General features: G+C 59.2%; 2 protein-coding genes across 2 annotated transcripts in view; one reads left to right on the forward strand and one right to left on the reverse strand.

Moving 5' to 3' along the window:
• On the forward strand, window positions 1,936–11,110 carry GALK1 (galactokinase 1). Its single transcript, XM_003131193.2, has 8 exons — window positions 1,936–2,185; window positions 2,897–3,086; window positions 3,722–3,841; window positions 4,041–4,176; window positions 4,303–4,484; window positions 10,467–10,617; window positions 10,722–10,884; window positions 10,975–11,110. The coding sequence occupies exons 1-8, from the start codon at window positions 2,021–2,023 to the stop codon at window positions 11,044–11,046; spliced, it is 1,179 nt and encodes a 392-aa protein (XP_003131241.1). The 5' UTR covers window positions 1,936–2,020; the 3' UTR covers window positions 11,047–11,110.
• The window catches only part of ITGB4 (integrin subunit beta 4), a 34,310-nt gene continuing 27,886 nt past the window's right edge, over window positions 11,216–17,639 (reverse strand). Inside the window, 11 exon segments of the mRNA XM_021066622.1 lie at window positions 11,216–11,654; window positions 11,767–11,877; window positions 11,962–12,126; window positions 12,208–12,363; window positions 12,452–12,640; window positions 13,165–13,314; window positions 13,656–13,814; window positions 13,947–14,183; window positions 14,709–14,897; window positions 15,955–16,086; window positions 16,165–16,347. Of these exon segments, the coding sequence (XP_020922281.1) occupies window positions 11,515–11,654; window positions 11,767–11,877; window positions 11,962–12,126; window positions 12,208–12,363; window positions 12,452–12,640; window positions 13,165–13,314; window positions 13,656–13,814; window positions 13,947–14,183; window positions 14,709–14,897; window positions 15,955–16,086; window positions 16,165–16,347 (1,811 nt within the window). The 3' untranslated portion in view covers window positions 11,216–11,514.

Consider the following 17,639-nt stretch of genomic DNA (forward strand, 5'->3'; position numbering starts at 1 on the left):
TGTTACTGCTGAGCCGTGACAGGAACTCCATGGGTATATGTTTTCAATTCTCTTGGGTGTGTATTTAGGGATGAAATTGATGGGTCATAGGATAACTCTATCGTTAGCTTAATTGTTGGAACTGCTGGATTGTTTGACATTCCCACCAGCAGTGTATGAAGGTTCTGATTTCACCACATACTCAATAACACTTGTTATTTTCTCTCTATTTATTTATTTGCTTATTTATTTATTGTCCTTTTAGGGCCCCACCCGTGGTGTATGGAGGTTCCCAGGCTAGAAGTCGAATTGGAGCTGTAGCTGCCAGCCTACACCACAGCCACAGCAACACCAGATCCGAGCTGCATCTTCAACCTACACCACAGCTCATGGCAACGCTGGATCCTTAACCCACTGAGCAAGGCCAGGGATCGAACCCGCAACCTCATGGCTCCTAGTTGGACTCGTTAACCACTCAGCCATGATGGGAACGCCTACATGTTCTTGATACAAGTCCCTTAAGTATATTATTCGCAAATAGTTTCTTCCATTCTCCAGTTTGTCTTTTCACTTTCTTGATGGTGTCCTTAGATGGGCAAGTTTTTTTTTTTTTTTTTTTTTTTTTGTCTTTTTGCCTTTTCTAGGACCGCTCCCGTGGCATATGGAGGTTCCCAGGCCAGGGGTCGAATTGGAGCTGTAGCAGCCGGCCTACGCCAGAGCCACAGCAACGCAGGATCTGAGCCGTGTCTGCGACCTACACCACAGCTCACGGCAACGCCCGATCCTTAACCTACTGATTGAGGCCAGGGATCGAACCTGCAACCTCGTGGTTCCTAATCAGATTTGTTAAGCACTGCGCCATGACGGGAACTCCAAAGTATTTTATCTTGATGAAGTACAGTTCACATTTTTCTTCTGTTGCTTGTGGTTTCGGTGTCACATCTGAAAAACCATTGGCTAAGCCAAGGTCACAAATGTTTGAAAACATGTCCATGGAGTTCCCGTCATGGCTCAGGGGTAAGAAACCTGACTAGTATCCATGAGGACACAGGTTCGATCCCTGGCTTCTCTCAGTGGGTTAAGAAACTGGCATTGCTGTGAGCTGTGGTGTAAGGTGAACCTATGTTTACTTCTAGGAGTTTTCAGAGCTGACTTGTGAATGATCTTTGGGCAAACCCCTGAGCTACAGCCCTGGCCACAACCCTTCCAAAGCCCCCACTCTAATTCCAAAGAGTTTGTTTACATGTTAGCCTTTCCCCTCCAAGTTTTCATATGGGATGGCCAGCCATGAACAGGCATCTGGGCAGGAACCGAGGACAGTTTGAAGGTTTAGGATGCAGGCTGGTGAGAGAGGAGGCGGCCAGTGTCAGACTCTGGGTATCAGACACTGGGACCAAGATTCCAGGCTGAGGAAGCACTTGCTGGTGCCAACAGCCCAACTTGCCTTGGCAGCTGGGTGGGTCCTTCCAGGAGGGGCTGGGCCCACCCTGTCCATCATCCCGCTCCTTGCTCCTACACTGCTAAGGAGCTGGACAGGGGGTCAAACTTGGCTTTCTTTATCTCTCTTTACTCTGAATGCCAGGCCATCCACCCTCTTAGAGATCCATGATCGGGGGCTGGTGACCTCTCACAGCTGCAGGACTTTAGGACTTTTGGGAGAGAGCTTTGAGAACCCTTGGGGAACCCCAGATGTGCTGGTACTGCTCTGGCTGTGGGTAGCCGGCTGGGTGCAGGGGTGGGGTGTGGCACACCAGCACCAGGGAAGGGCAGCTTAGATCGCCCAGTCCGGCAAATACCACTCAAGGCCACGCACGCCCGACCAGACGCCCAGCGGCCCCTCCCAAAGCCCACCTCCAGTCGGCCCCGCTCGCCCAGCCGGTGGACTTGGCCGGAGCTGCGGGCGGGGCGGGGCCAGCGGGGCCCGGGGCGGGGCCCGGGGGCGGGGCGGCGCCAGCAGCTCTGTGGGCCGACGCCGCGCGGCCCCGCCCCGAGCATCCCGCGCCGACCCGACTGCGCCGGACAGAGCTGCAGGGCGAGAGTCATGGCCGCTTCGGAACAGCCCCGGGCCGAGGAGCTGCTGGCCAGGGCCCGGAGAGCCTTCCTGGAGGAGTTCGGGGCCGAGCCCGAGCTGGCCGTGTCGGCGCCGGGCCGCGTCAACCTCATTGGGGAGCACACGGACTACAACCAGGGCCTGGTGCTGCCCATGGTGAGGGGCTGGGCGGGAGGCGCCATCTCCCCGCGTGCACTGGTGGGCGCGCTGCACCCAACTTTTACCCCCACCGAGCTGGGGGACGAGCAAGTGGGAGAGACCCTAAGACGCGGCATTTCCCACATTGGAAGGGAGGGAGTTGGGAATCCCCGAGGAAGTAGGCTCCCTGGGAGCCACCGCGGCTTGTGGGGGAATGCGGAAGGGGGCCCTAGCGTAGACCGGGGCGAAGTAGTCCTGAGCCTCCTGGTTCCGCCGGTTCAATTTGCAGAGGAGGGAATTGAGCCTCAGAGAGGGCTAACGAGCTGCTCAAGGTCACACAGCTGGATCTTGGTGGACCTGCCTCCGCCGGGGGCTCTTTCCACCAGGCTCTGCAGCTGTGCAAGCTTGGCTAGTGAGCAAGCCCGGTGCCTTGAGGTTGCCTTCTAATGGAAACGCATCAGAGGAGCTCCTGATTCGGTTTCCCTGTTGTGCCCTCTCCCCCTCGTGCCCCGCAGCTGAGAGCCCATGCTCAGGGCAGAGTCCAGGTCTGCACTCCTGCTGTCCCGGCCCTGAAGACCCATGGGGGGCAGGACCCAAGTCCCCAAGGCCAGATCTGTATGCAGGCTCTTCCCAGAGACACTTTGGGTCACCTCCTTGTCTGTCCCAGGCCCCGCATCCCTCAGAACTGTGGTGCTGGGAGTTTGGCACACTTTTGGTTTCTCCTGCCAGGCTCTGGAGCTTGTGACTGTGCTCGTGGGCAGCCCCCGGACGGATGGGCTTGTCTCCCTCCTTACCACCTCTGAGGATGCCGATGAGCCCCGGCGGCTGCAGTTTCCCCTGCCCACAGACAAGCGGCCGCTGGAGCCTGGGACCCCGCACTGGGCCAACTATGTGAAGGGAGTGATCCAGCACTATCCAGGTAGGGACCTGGTACCAGGAGTGCCACCTCTCAGCCGCAAAGCTCCTTAGCCCACCTAATCCACTGTGGGGTAGGCATCCAGGGCGGGGGTATTCCCATTGTACAGGTGGGGAAACTGATGCCCCAGGTGAGAGCTTCCAGAACTTGCTCTGGGTTGCCCATTCCATGACTGGAGGAGCCGAATTGAAAACCCCAGCCTAGGAGTTCCCATCGTGGCACAGCGGAAACGAATCTGACGGGAACCATGAGGTTGTGGGTTCCATCCCTGGCCTCGCTCAGTGGGTTAAGGATCCGGCACTGCTGTGGCTGTGGCGTAGGCCGGCAGCTGTAGCTCTGATTCGACCCCTGGCCTGGAAACCTCCACATGCCTTGGGTGCAGCCATAAAAAGCAAAAAAAGAAAAAAGAAACCCCAGCCTCTTGGTGTCCAGAACCCTAAACCAGGAGAACCTCAGGGTAGGAGGATGGAGGGCAGCGGACCCCTTGGCCCAGCAGTTTGATGGCCTCTGACAATTGAGGCATATCCCCTGGAAGCAGCTGCCAGGCAGATGCCACCCTTTGTGCCAGAACACATGCCCTTCCTGTGCCCATCTTGCCCGATGGCCCATCTTACCATCCTCCATTCTTTCCCCTGCAGCTGCCCCCCTCCCTGGCTTCAGTGCAGTGGTGGTCAGCTCAGTGCCACTAGGGGGTGGGCTGTCCAGCTCAGCATCCCTGGAAGTGGCCACGTATACCTTCCTGCAGCAGCTCTGCCCAGGTACCTTCTAGACCCCAGCCCCAACCCAGCCCTCCTTCCCTGAGGCCTTGGGATCCGAACTTCCTGCCCCTCCTGTGGCTTTGAGGGTGGGGGTGGGAAAGCTCCCTGGAGTGTCTTGGGAGCTACCGCTGCTCTCACCCGGCCGCCCCTAGGGCCCCCTCCCGGGGCCCCAACTTCCCCACCTCGCCCTGTGCCGCAGACTCGGGGACAATAGCTGCCCGGGCCCAGGTGTGTCAGCGGGCCGAGCACAGCTTCGCAGGGGTGCCCTGTGGCATCATGGACCAGCTCATCGCACTGCTGGGGCAGAAAGGCCACGCGCTGCTCATTGACTGCAGGTCAGGGGCTCTCCTTGTACCCTCCCACCTCGTAATCAGGAGCTCCTGGATGGGGCACGTGCACTGCCTGGCGAGGCAGACACACACTCGGCCTTGTCATCTCCCCCTGCTCTGTCTCTGCCCCAGGTCCCTGGAGACAAGCCTCGTGCCGCTGTCGGACCCCAAGCTGGCAGTACTCATCACCAACTCCAATGTCCGCCATTCACTGGGCTCCAGCGAGTACCCCCTGCGGCGGCGGCAGTGTGAGGAAGTGGCCCGGGCGCTGGGCAAGGAGAGCCTTCGGGAGGTGCAGCGGGAGGAGCTAGAAGGTGAGAGTGGCTCGGTGTGCACTGTCCCAGAGATGGTGGGGTACCCCTCGGGGACTGTGCCAGGGCCTCGGTGTGGCTTTGACTCAGTTGTACACCCCCTCACCTCCAGGGACCTCTGCCAGGCTCTGCCCACTCCCCCTAATACTGCTAACCTAGGACTGCTTGAAGTCTCAGTATTGTTTTTTTCTAATATGAGCATTAAGTATCCACCACGGAAAATACAGAAGAATACAAAGAAGAAAATAAGAAACTAGGAGTTTCTGTTGGGGCTCAGTGGGTTAAGAACCCAACTAGGGTCCGTGAGGATTCGGGTTTGATCCCTAGCCTTGGTCATTGGGTTAAGGATCTGGCGTTGCTGCCAGCTGCAGTGTAGGTCTCAGATGTGGCTTGGATCTAGCGTTGCTGTGGCTGTGGTATAGGCCAGAAGCTGCAGCTCTGCTTTGACCCCTAGCCTGGGAACTTCCATGTGCCGCAGGTGGGGCCAAAAAAAGAAAAAAAAAGAAAGAAAGAAGAAACCATAAGATCACTATCCAGAGATAGCCACTCTTAGCATCTTAGCGTATCTCCTTCCAGTGTTTCCCTACGTCTGTATTCTCAAGTTCAGTATATGTTGCCCCCTGCCCCTTTTTAACTTAACGTTATCTCAGAACCCTTTTCTGTGCCATGAAAGTAGTTGGGATTGATTGATTGATTGATTGATTGATTGGGTTGCACCTGTAGCATATAGACGTTCCCTGGCCGGGGATCCAAACCGCAGCAGTGGCAGCCTGAGCCACCACAGAGACGGTGTCCGATCCTTAACCCGCTACACCACAGCGGGCACTCCCAACATGGCTTAAAAAGCTACGTAGCCTTTCAGTGTACTGGTCCTGTCATTTATTTATTTATTGTCTTTTGTCTCTCTAGGGCCGCACCTGCGGCATATGGAGGTTCCCAGGCTAGGGGTCGAAGCCGAGCTACAGCTGCCAGCCTACACCACAGCCACAGCAACGCCGGATCCGAGCCACATCTGAGACCTACGCTGCAGCTCATGGCAGCGCCGGATCTTTAACCCACTGAGCAAGGCCAGGGATTGAACCCACCTCCTCGTGGATACGAGTTGGGTTCGTTAACCACTGAGCCACGACAGGAACTCCAGTACACTGTAATTTATTTAACTATTTTTTGATAATCACACCTGACACTGATGCATATTTTTATACACTGGTCTTTCTTGGCGTTTTCTCGCTACTTTCTGAGGATTCGATTCTTAGGACTAGGACCACAGAGTTAAAAGATAACATGTATTTTGAACGTTCCTGATATACGTGGCTAGGAAGTTAGTCTATTTAACAGTTTAAAGGTCAGATAAATATTAACTCATGTAATTCTCCCACAACTCTATGGAGGGAGCAGATATTCTTAGGCCCGTTTTTTTTTGCATGTGGAATGTTCAGGGAGTGGCAGTGCTGAGCCTTGAACCCCGGCACATCAGCTCCAAAGCCCATACCCCTAACCGCACGCAGGGCCCTGCTGCTGGCGTTGGCAGTTGTGCCCTCCTGGCCCTGTGGGGATGCCCATTTCAGGGACCATCTTCTTGGTGAACTTCTTGGTCAGCTGTCGCCTTCGGACCCGCCCCGCCTGCTCTGTGCAGGTGACCTTGGCCGAGGTCTTCACCCTCAAGCGCTTTTGCCGCCCTTCCCTCCCACCCCGGGATCCCCCTCGACCTGGGGAACGGGCTCCCCTCTGCCTTCCTTTCTGTCCTCTGCCTGGCTTCTCTCCTGCTTTGAAACAGGCCCAGTTTTCTAACCTAAAACGGAGTCTCCGTCCCAGCCCCGCGCAGCCCCCGCCTTCTCATTCCTCCGCATCCCTCAGTACCCTGTCCCCCAGGCCGCCCTCTGTGACAGCTCCCCGGGGGTCCCCCCGACCCCCCGCCTCCTCAGTGCCTGGTCTGCTTGCTCCCAGTCCTGCTACTCTGCCCAGACCTGCTCCAGGCTTTGTCCCCAGCACGGGGCACCAGCCACCGCTGCTCCCGGGAGGACTCAGAGGGGACCACGGCCCCCCATTTCCACTAGGGTCCCGGCCCCCCTGCGGACTCCTCTTCTTCCCCGGCTGCCTCCTCCTGACTTCCCCTCGTCTGTTATTGCTTCACTCCTGCTGAAACTTCAGCGTCACCTCCGAGAGCTCCCTGTCCCCTTCCTGCTCTGGCCTCTGACCTCTTCCCCGCCTCTTCCTCCTCCCTCAGGGCCCTCGTGGTTTCTGGCTGTTTAACAGCTGGGCCCCTGGCACCTGTTCCTCCCTGTCCCCCAGCGCCCCCACTTTCACTTTCATCAGCTAGAGCTCAGCTCTGGGCCTTCCCTGGAATCTCTCTGGCACCTGGAATGAAGTTGTGACAGTCTTGACGGCACTCAGCTTGCTCTGCCCCCTTCAGTGTTATCCAGTAGGACAGCCCGCCAGTTTCTTGGGGTGCCCCAGGCAGACCTGGTCTGTACCCCAACTCTGGAGCCCTGGCCCTCGCACACACCATCGTTAGTCCAGCAAGAGCACCAGCAGGACTTTTCCCTCCTGTTCTGTCTTGGACTCTTTTTTTTTTGTCTTTTGTCTTCTTAGGGCCATACCCACGGCATATGGAGGTTCCCAGGCTAGGGATCGAACTGGAGCTGTAGCCACTGCCCTACACCACAGCCACAGCAATGCCAGATCTGAGCCATGACTGTGAGCTATACCACAGCTCAGGGCAATGCCGGATCCTTAACCCACTAAGCGAGGCCAGGGAGCGAACCTGCATCCTCATGGATACCAGTGAGATTCGTTTCCACTGAGCCCCCGTGGGAACGCCCTGTCTTGGACTCTCGAAGGCAGCATTGTGTCCCCCTTGGAAGCTGAGGAAGCATCCAGTGTGGGGCTCAAACTGCTGCTTATGGCGCACCCACTGTGTGCCAGGCACCTTGCTGGGAGCTCTACGTGTGCCCGCTCGGGTCCTCCCTGCGGCCCGGATGCTGCGAGTGTCCCCTTTATCTTGTTGACGTGTCGTTGATTTCCAACGTCGGCTTCGTTTCTGGGGTGCAGCAGTGTTTGTGTTACACGCACATACGTTCCTTTTCTTCTTCTCCGTCTGCTTTATCCCAGGATCGTGACTCTAGTTCTCCCTGCGCCACAGCAGGCCCGTGCGGTTTGCCCCCTCCACGTAGAAGAGCTCACATCTGCTGACTCCCAACTCCCAGCCGCTCCCTCTCCCACCCCCCACCCCCTTGGCACCCACAAGTCCGTCTGTCTGTGAGTCTGTTTCTGTGGTGTAGATAAGTTCATTGTTGTCGTGGTTTAGATTCCATATGCGGCTGCTATCACATGACATTTGCCTTTCTTTCTGACTTCACTTAGTGATCACCTCTGGGTCCATCCGCGTGGCTGCACATGGCGTTATCGCATTCTTTTTGTGGCTGAGTAGTACTGGTATGCAGGTACCACATCGTCTTTATGCCTTCATCTGGGTTTTTTTGGTGTTTTGTCTTTTTAGGGCCGCACCCGAGGCATATGGAGGTTCCCAGGCTAGGGGTCGAATTGGAGCTACAGCTGCCGGCCTACCCCACAGCCACAGCAACGCAGGATCCGAGCCGCGTCTGTGACCTGCACCACAGCTCATGGCAACGCCGGATCCTTAACCCACTGAGCAAGGCCAGGGATCAAACCCGCAACCTCATGGTTCCTAGTTGGGTTCGTTTCCGCGGCACCATGACGGGAACTCCTATCCATTCATCTGCTGATGGACATTTAGGTTGTGTCTGTGTTTTGGCTATTGGGAATAGTGCTGCTATGAATCTTGGGGTGCATGTGTCTTTTTGAATTATAGTTTAGTCCAGATATATGCCCACGAGTGGGATTGTTGGATCACATGGAAACTCGATTTTTAGTTTTGTGAAGAACCTCCATACTATTTTCTGTAGTGGCTGCACCAATTTACGTTCTTTATTTTCATTTATTTTTTATTTTTTATTACTCAAATGAATTGATCACATCTGTAGTTGTATAATGATCATAACAATCCGATTTCACAGGATTCCCATCCCACAGCCCAGGCACATCCCCCCACCCCCCAAACTCTCTCCTCTGGAGACCATAAGTTTTTCAGTGTCTGTGAGTCAGCATCTGTTCTGCAAAGAAGTTCCGTCTGTCCTTTTTTCAGATTCCACCTGTCAGTGAAAGCATTGGATGTTGGTGTCTCATTGTATGGCTGACTTCACTTAGCATGATGGTTTCTAGGTCCATCCATGTTGCAAAAATTGCTGGTATTTCGTTCTTTTTAATGGCTGAGTAATATTCCACTGTGTATATGTACCACCTCTTCTGGATCCACTCCTCTGTCGATGGACATTTAGGTTGTTTCCATGTCTTGGCTCTTGCAGATAGTGCTGCTGTGAACATTGGAGTCCATGTGTCTTTGCGAGTCGTGGTTTTCTCTGGGTAGATGCCCACGAGTGGGATTGCTGGATCAAATGGTGGTTCTATGTTTAGTTTTCTGAGGAATCTCCAGACTGCTTTCCACAGTGGTTGCACCCATTGACAATCCCACCAAGAGTGTGCTAGGGTTCCTTTTTCTCCACACCCTCTCCAGCACTTATTGTCTGTAGACTTTTGGATGATGGCCATTCTGGCTGGTGTAAGGTGGTACCTCAGAGTGGTTTTGATTTGCATCTCTCTAATAATGAGTGACGCTGAACATCTTTTCATGTGTTTCTTGGCCATCTGTATGTCTTCTTTGGAGAACTGTCTGTTTAGATCTTCTGCCCATTTTTTGATAGGCTTGTTTGTTTTTGTGGTATGGAGCTGCAGAAGGTGTTTCTAAATTTTGGAGATTAATCCCTTGTCAGCTGATTCATTTGCAAAGATTTTCTCCCATTCTGTGGGTTGCCTTTTTGTGTTTAGGGTTTCCTTTGCTGTACAGAAACTTTGAGGTTTGAGTAGGTCCCATTTGTTTATTTTTCTTTTTATTGTCAATACTCTGATAGGTGGATCTGAGAAGATGTTGCTGTCGTTTATGTCAGAGAGTGTTTGGCCTATGTTTTCCTCTAAGGGTTTTATAGTGTCTGGTCTTTTATCTAGGTCTTTAATCCATTTGGAGTTTATTTTTGTGTATGGTGTTAGGGAGTGTTCTACTTTCATTCTTTTCCATGTGGCTGTCCAGTTTTCCCAGCACCACTTATTGAACAGGCTGTCCTTTCTCCATTGTATATCTTTGCCTCCTTTGTCATAGATGAGTTGTCTGTAGGTGCGTGGGTTATTTTCATTTATTTTTTAGGGCCACACCTTTGGCACATGGCAGTTTGCAGTGTAGCAGTCAAATCAGAGCTGCAGCTGCTAGCCTTCACCACAGCCACAGCCACGCCGGATCCAAGCTGTGTCTGCAACCTACACCACAGCTTGCGGCAATGTTGTATCCTTAACCTGCTGAGCAAGGCCAGGGATTGAACCTGTGTCCTCATGGATACTAGTTGGGTTCATCTCTGCTGCACCATAATGGGAACTCCTAGATCTTTTTTTCTTAGTAGACTTTTTTTTTTTTTTTTTGTCTTTTTTTTTTACCATTTCTTTGGCCGCTCCCAGGCATATGGAGGTTCCCAGGCTAGGGGTCGAATCGGAGCTGTAGCCACCGGCCTACGCCACAGCCACAGCAACGTGGGATCCGAGCTGCATCTGCCAAGTACACCATAGCTCATGGCAACACCGGATCCTTAACCCACTGAGCAAGGCCAGGGTTTGAACCTGCATCCCTGTGGATGCTAGTCGAGTTTGTAACCTGCTGAGCCACAGTGGGCACTCCGATGTATCCCCTTTAAATAGGAAGGAAGCTCTGAAACCCTCAGCTGTGTCAGAACTAGGTCTTGCCCCACCCACCCCAGCAACCGCCCCAGGCCCAGCGCCCTGGAGCCGTCATATGCCTCCCCGATGTCCACAGGGGCCCAGAGGCCATGGGTGGCGGGCCTCCTGACCCCTTTCCCTCCCCAGCTGGCAGGGAGCTGGTGAGTGGGGAGGCCTTCCGGCGGGCGCGACACGTCGTGGGTGAGATCCAGCGCACAGCCCAGGCGGCGGCCGCCCTGAGCCGTGGCGACTACAGAGCCTTTGGCCGCCTCATGGTGGAGAGTCACCACTCGCTCAGGTGAGACCCCTTGGGTGTCCAGCCCCTCCCGGGCACAGGCTCCTCCCAGTGCTGGGTGGGGCCGGTTCAAGCCCCCCCCCCCCCCCCCCCACTCCGCTTTGCAGGGACGACTACGAGGTGAGCTGTCCTGAGCTGGATCAGCTGGTGGAGGCCGCCCTCTCTGCGCCCGGGGTTTATGGCAGCCGCATGACAGGTGGTGGCTTTGGTGGCTGCACGGTGACCTTGCTGGAGGCCTCTGCCGCTTCCCTCGTGATGCAGCACATCCAGGTGGACAGGTGACGGGACTGGGGGGGGAGCGGGAGAGATGGGTTCCCAGGGCCCTGCTGTGCTCACCCTGCCCCCCCGCCCCTCCCGCAGGAGCAGTACAGCGGTGCCGCCACCTTCTTCCTCTCCCAGGCAGCCGACGGTGCCAAGGTGCTGCACTTCTGAGGCCCTCCCCGGGCCGGCCTGCCCTCCAATCTGGGTGCTCAATAAACTGTACCTCTGACTGTGAGACCTGCCTGCCTCCAGAGGTGGACGTGTGCTTGGGCATCAGAGAGAGGTGGGTGTGAGACCTGCTTCCCAGGCCCCAGGAACAAGGACAAGGCAGAGTCGCGCGGTAGCTCAATCTTTTTATTAAGTGCAGAACAAAGCTGGGGCCTTGTCATGCTGGTCCCAGCTCTTTGGTTACAAAGGGTCTGGGGCCTGAGAGCAGGAGGGCAGCCAGCAGGGCCTGCCGGGACCTCGGCCCCCTTCATGCCTCGCAGAGGACACTTAGCCCCTGGTGTGCGGCCAGAGGCAGGGGTCCCGTGATCAGCAGGCGGTGGGCTGGGTCACCAGGGGTCCGAAGATGTAGCTGAGGCAGCGCCGGGGAGCGAGGGGGTGGGGCGGCGGCGGGGGGTGGCGGCGGCGGCGGGCTCAGCTCTGGAAGAACTGTTGGTCCACCTGGCTGCTGAGGGTGCCAGTGCTGGTCAGCGTCCGGCTCACAAACTCTTGTGTCACGTGCCGGGTGAGGGAGCCACTCGCTTCCAGGCGCTGGGACCCTAGGGTCAGTCCATCTGCGGGGGAGGAGGCCTTGAAGGACCTACCCGGGTCCCCACGCCACCCCCACCTCCTCTGGTAGCTCTGCGCTCCGCTGGGAGGCCCAGGAGGCCCTGCCCGGCAGCTCACCCAGCAGGAAGGGCTCGGCGGTGCTGGTGTGGGTGGTGGTGATGCTGCTGTACTCGCCCGACACTGGGAGCTGGAAGAGCCCCGAGTGGCTGCCCAGCTGTGGGAAGGGGCCTGGAGTGGGCAGAGGGGCTGGTCAGAAGGTGGGGCCAGGAGAAGGCATGGCCAGGGGCGGGCCGGGGCCGAGGCGGGGCCTACCTCCGTCCTGGGACTCGATGGTGATGATACCCTCGCGCTCTGGCCCGAAGCCTTGGGTGGTCTTGGCCTGCACCTTGAACTTGTAGGGCACGTTCTCGCTGAGGCCCGGCACGGTCAGCCGGCTCTCAGGGCTGTCGCCGTCCACCAGGAACGTGGTGGCTGGCTCTGGGCAGGGAAGGCGCCTTTAGCCTCAGTGGCCCCCTCTCCACCCCTCCCCTGGCTCCCCGACCCTGGGGCGAGCAGCACCTCCTCCGTGCGCCATCTCACACGTCACCAGGTAGCCGAGGATGTCCCCGTCCGGCCTGCGCGGCCGCTCCCAGCTCAGCTGCAGAGAATCTGGGCTCAGGGCGGTGAACACCAGTGGGCCTGGGGCACTGGGTGTGCTCAAAGTGAAGGCAGAGCCTGGGGGCAGTAGAGGAAGCATGTCAGCAGGTGGGTGGCAGGGTGGGTGGCAGGGTGGGGGCAACTATGGGGGTGGGGGGCAACTCACCCGGCAGGGGAAGGAGTGGGCTCTGTGGGTGCACCTGCGACTCGATGGTGATGACGCCCTCGCGCTCTGGGCCCCAGCCTTCCTGGCTCTGGGCCCGCACGCGGAACACGTAGGAGTGGTTGGGCAGAAGATCTTCTACCACCACTGATGTCTGGCTGGGGTTGGGGATGTTGAGCCGATGCAGCTCACCTGGGAAGGGGGTGGAGGCAGATGGTGGAGCAGCGTGATTCCTTATCATCCTACCCCTGGCCTAAATGTCCCCCCCCGCCCAAGGATTAGCTGTGGTTTGGATACAGGTGGCGTCAGGCGTGTATGGTATGGATGGTTGTTCAGGTTGTACACTGTGCAAGGGATATATGGAACCTGAAATCCCATCTGTGTGTGTTGGCCGTTTATGGGTCCAGGCCATGTTGATGTGTGTCTGTCCAGAGAGATGCCAGATTCCCAAAAAGGCATCTCATAGGCCAGCAGAGGCCCTGGGTCCCTAGGCCAGTGAGGCCTTGTTAGGGCAAACCTAGCAGTGGGAATGACCTGGAGAGAGGCCAGGGGAGATGGATGAGGACTCAGAAGAGGGGGGGCTTGGAAAGGATAGTTGCTCTCGGTAACACGGGGAGGGGGGCATTCATGTTTAGGGGACGTGGGTGGATTCTGGATGGGCATGTCAGCATGGGGCCAGGTTGTGCCCCCACAGCCCGACAGCAGCCACGCCTCACCGCCATTCAGCAGCTGGTACTCCACGCTGTAGCCCTGCAGTGCCCGCTCACACTGTGGCTCCTGCCAGCTCACTTTCAGAGATGTGGGTCCCAGGGCCGAGAACACCAGGCGGGTGGGTGTGTTGGGCACACCCGCAGCCAAGCGGGAGTCTGGAGACAGAAGGCCACGGTCAGTCTGCCTCAGGGTCCCGGGGCGGAGCTCCCTCAGCTGTAGTGTCTGTACTGACCCCCTCACCCTGTCCAGGCCACCCAGCACCTCCCAAGTGTTCTCAGGGTGGGTGTGGGCATGGCCTGTGCTGAGAGAGAGGGTGAGCCTGTGCGTCGACCCCCCCCCCCCCGCCTGGCACCCCGCGAGGACAGAGGCTGTGTCAGGCACCAGCATGGATGTGGATGGGATGGAGGGTGAGGCGGTATGGGCGGTGGCGGCAGTGGTGGATGGCTGCGAGGTGGAGCAGGACAGCTGTGCGACACAGGATGGTGCCCCCCACTACCTGGGCGCCAAGAGAGCGCTGCTGGCCGCCCAGCCAGGATTATAGAGTCCCGTGAGTCCCCGGAGCGGGGGGACCCCTTCATCTGAGCCCGACTCCGGGCCCCCAGGGCCCAGGACAGCGGAAGCCTGCTCCTCCCGTCTTCCCAGATGGGAGGGAGGCCTAGGGCGGGACAAAACCAGAGTGAGGCCGGGAAGTGTGGGCTGGAGGATGGGCAGGAGGGGGCAGGAGGGGGCAGGAGGGGGCCGGTGGGCGGGGGCGCTGGAGGCGTGGATCAGCCGGAGGGGCACTCACTCTGGGAGGAGAGGGAGGTGAGGGTGGAGTAGTCCCGGGGCAGCGTGGCCGAGTGCGAGTGTTCCGTGCGGGTCAGCGAGTGGTAGTCCCGCGTGAGCGTGGAGGACGTGCTCAGTACGTGGCGGGGCAGGTGCGGGCTCAGGTGGGGGCCGTAGGCGGCGTTGCTCACGGTCATCCTGTGCAGGGAGTTGGCGCTGCCCGGGAAGGCACAGTCCATCCGCCCGTTCACCAGGTGCTCTGCGGGGGGACAGCGGGGTCACCTGGCCAGGCCCGCACCAGACCCGGAGCCCTGGGGGCAGCCACGACCCTGGGCATTCCTGGGGTCACCTACCCTCTGGGGGCCTTTGGTGTAACTACAACCAGGGACAGAGGCCCCCAGGTCCCTGCAGGGAGTCCAAGGGGCCCCCAGGCTTTTGCCTTCAGGTCCTCTGGCCCAGGAGGATGCCACTGTGGATGGCTGCTGACCTCAGCTGGGGGACTCACTGTCCCTGCAGTGAGCCCAGGGCCCTGAGAGCCCCCAGACGCCTGCCCTCGTGTCCCTGGGTGTCCTTGGGTACCAGCCCTTGCCCCCTGGACACAGCAGACTTGGATGCTATATGGCCTGGGGAGGGGGGCAGTCCAGCTTTGGGGAGAGCCCAGACGCCGGCCCTGGGGGCCCTGGGCTCTGGGGTCACAGCCAGGCCTTAATGGGTAGCCTGGCCGAAGCAGGCTCTGGCTGGAGCCCTGAGCCTAGGTGGGTGTGGGTTGGGGTGTGCCGGTCACCTCCCTCCCCGCCAGTGCCCCGCAGGCCCCCGCCGCCGTCCTCCGGGGGCCCGCGGGGCAGCTCGGCGGAGTCGGAGGAGCGGCGGCTGCTGGCGGAGAGGCGCGGGATGAGCTCCGGGGGCAGCCGCCACGTGACGCGCCGCAGGTCCAGCTCCTCCCCCAGCAGGGGCTCGAACTTCCAGCCGCTGCCTTGGGAACAACGAAGGGCCGCGTTGGCACCGCCAGCGGGCGCGGGCGGCTGCGCGGAGGGGCTGGGTGAGGCCGTTCTTGGGCTCTCTCGGCTGAGTGGGTGCAGGGGAGCCTGGCACCCATCCGAGAGATAGAAGAGGGCAGCCTGGGCCACAGCTGGTGGGGGAGACCCAGGGGCCAGAGCCCTGGCTCTGTCGCCAGCCGTGCGACTTCCTGCTCTGAGCCTCAGTTTCCCATCTGTATAACGGAGTCTTCGCTCCCCTGCCTGCCTGCCCCCAGGGACAAGTCCAGGAGCCAGAGGGCTTCCCAAGCCCAGTGTAGTGTTGCTGAGCTCCAGCACCCGATTCACACCAGCTGCTCTTCATCTTAGACCCTCAAGACCCCTGGGCTGGGGTCCTTAAACCCCAGCTCGGCCCCCTGGAGGCCAGGTATAGGCAAGGATGGGAGGAAATACAAATCCTGGAGGGTTTTCACTCATAGTGGTGTGGGACTGGCATCCCGTTTTACAGATGGGAAGACTGAGGCGCAGAGAGGGTAAGTGATGGCCTGGATTCCCACAATGGAGCCAGGGCTAAAACTGAGTCCCCAAGAGTCCCAGTTGAGGGCTCTTTGCATCACCCTGTGCAGGAATCAAGGGCAGAGGAGGAGCAGGGCCGGCGTGGCCCAGAACCAGGTGGCTGCTCGGGGGGCCTCTGGGCCAGGCCTGCTTCCTCCCACGTGGCCTCGGCCGTGGCCTGACTCCATGGCACGGCTGGGGGGCCTTCCGGACTCAAAACTTGCCAGTCCCATGTGCCTGAGCCCCTGTGCCTCTGCCCCGGGCACGTGCACACGATCCACGAGGGCCACGTCAGCTTCGTCCCCTCTGTACCCAGAGCCAGCATTGTGTCTGCCAAACTGCCGGCTTGGCAGGTAATCTTCTGGGGCCAAAAAGGGACTCTGAGTTCTGACGTTCATGCCCAGGGGTCACGGGCCCTTTTGCTCTCTCAGGACACCAGTGACAGCCTCGCCCTCTCCCCAGGATCCCCACCTTCCTCGCAGGGGCCCCAGGCTCCCTCACCAGTGTCATCGGAGACGCTGGGCCTCTGGCTGCCGGCCGGGGAGCGAAGCACGTCGTCACTGTACATGAGGAAGCTCTCGTAGTCCTCGCCGCCCTGGGCGTCCACGATGGGGATGTCGGGGATGATGGGGACTGCGGGGTGGGGGGGCATGAGCCAGGGCCCAGCCTCGGCCGCCTGCCCTCCCCTGTCCGCCCGGTGCCCCCACTCACTGGACATGGGCCGCTTGGGCTGGGTGGCCAGGTTGATGATGGCCTCTCGCTCAGGCCCCCAGCCTGCGCCGTTGCGAGCCTTGACCGTGTAGCGGTACGGCTGGGACTCCCGCAGGTTCTCGATGAGCAGCATCCGCCGCTTGGGGCTGTCCACCAGCACCTTCTTCATGGGCCCGATGGGTCCTGGGGCAGGGAGAGGGCTTCCGAGGGCCTGTCCGGCTCCCGGCCTGGTCCCGGCCTCTGAAGCAGCCGGAGCATCACACAGCCCCGGACCGAGGCGGGGAGCGAGCAGCTATTGAACCCCGGCCACGTGCCAGGCCCTGAGCACCTGGGCGTGACGGGCTTAGAGAAGTGTCACCAAGACGCCAAGGACTCGTCCCCAAGCTCGGTGGCAAGTCAGCCCTCCTGTCGCCTCTCCCAGTTCGTAAAGGGGCCCTGTGTCCGTGAGCCTCTGCGTGAGGCTGGTTCCAGAGGCGAGGGCGCCCTCACTCACCCCTGTGCCTCACCGCCCACCACCAGAGCCCTGATGCCCTGCAGAGGAGTCCGAGGCGGAGATACTCGGACACCTGCTGTGCCTGCCCTGGTCACCTGGGCGAGGACAGGAGGAGGGGCAAGCCCTCAGCTCGTGAGAGCTGAGGGCACCGGGGCAGGGGGGCTGCTATGCAAGAGGGCCGCTGGGGTCCCTCAGCGGAGAGCAGGGCTCAGCAGCTTTCCTCCCCGACGCCTAGAAGGGTGGACATGCTGCCCTGAGAGAGGAGGAGAGCCGAGCCTGCCCTGAGCCAGTCACCGTGCCTGAATCCAGGGGTGATAAGATGGGGCCCTCCACGTTGGAAGACGAGAAAATGTCCCAGTCTCCCAAGGGGTCCAAAGGACAGCACCTGATAAGCCTGGGGCCACCCGATCAGGAAACAGCTATGCTCAAAGAATGGGCTGGTGTTTGGCTGTGGGCCGGGGGTCGGGGTTCACTGCCGAGCGGGGCTGCCCTGCGCCTTGCCCCCTGCATCCCCCTTGCATCTGTCTGCCATGGGGGATGGGAAGGGGGCCACACCGAGGGGCTGATACCCTCGGGCCGGGAGGGCGGCTCCGCACATTTTTTCCTTTTTCTTTTTTTGGGCTGTGCCCATGGCATGCGGGAATTCCCGGGCCAGGGATCAAACCCACGCCACAGCAGTGGCAATACCAGACCCTTGGCCACTAAGCCACCAGAGCACGCTGCTCCACCCATCAGCACACCCGAGGCCTCAGAAGGCTAAAGCCATGGGCCGAAACCATCTGTCACTCCCAGGATTAAAAGCTGGGGTAGAAGAGACTGTGCGCCTTGGTCTGGGGGGGACCCGGTGTTATAAATTCAGAATGGGCCGAGGATGTGGGGCAGCTGCCTGTGCTTGGTCGGCCAGGCGACTAAAGAGCAAGGAGCCTGAGGCCCTGAACAATCTCGCCACCCCCTGCCCTGCTGGGTCACCCCGGGGGGGCTG

This window comes from Sus scrofa, chromosome 12 (genome assembly GCF_000003025.6).
Source record: "Sus scrofa isolate TJ Tabasco breed Duroc chromosome 12, Sscrofa11.1, whole genome shotgun sequence".
Taxonomy (NCBI): domain Eukaryota; kingdom Metazoa; phylum Chordata; class Mammalia; order Artiodactyla; family Suidae; genus Sus; species Sus scrofa.

Coding starts and splice junctions, on each gene's coding strand:
- GALK1 (XM_003131193.2), top strand. CDS start 2,021: ATGGCCGCTTCGGAACAGCCCCGGGCCGAGGAGCTGCTGGCCAGGGCC. Junction 4,485..10,466: donor GCAGCGGGAGGAGCTAGAAG/GTGAGAGTGGCT, acceptor TTCCCTCCCCAG/CTGGCAGGGAGCTGGTGAGT. Junction 10,885..10,974: donor TCGTGATGCAGCACATCCAG/GTGGACAGGTGA, acceptor CCCCTCCCGCAG/GAGCAGTACAGCGGTGCCGC.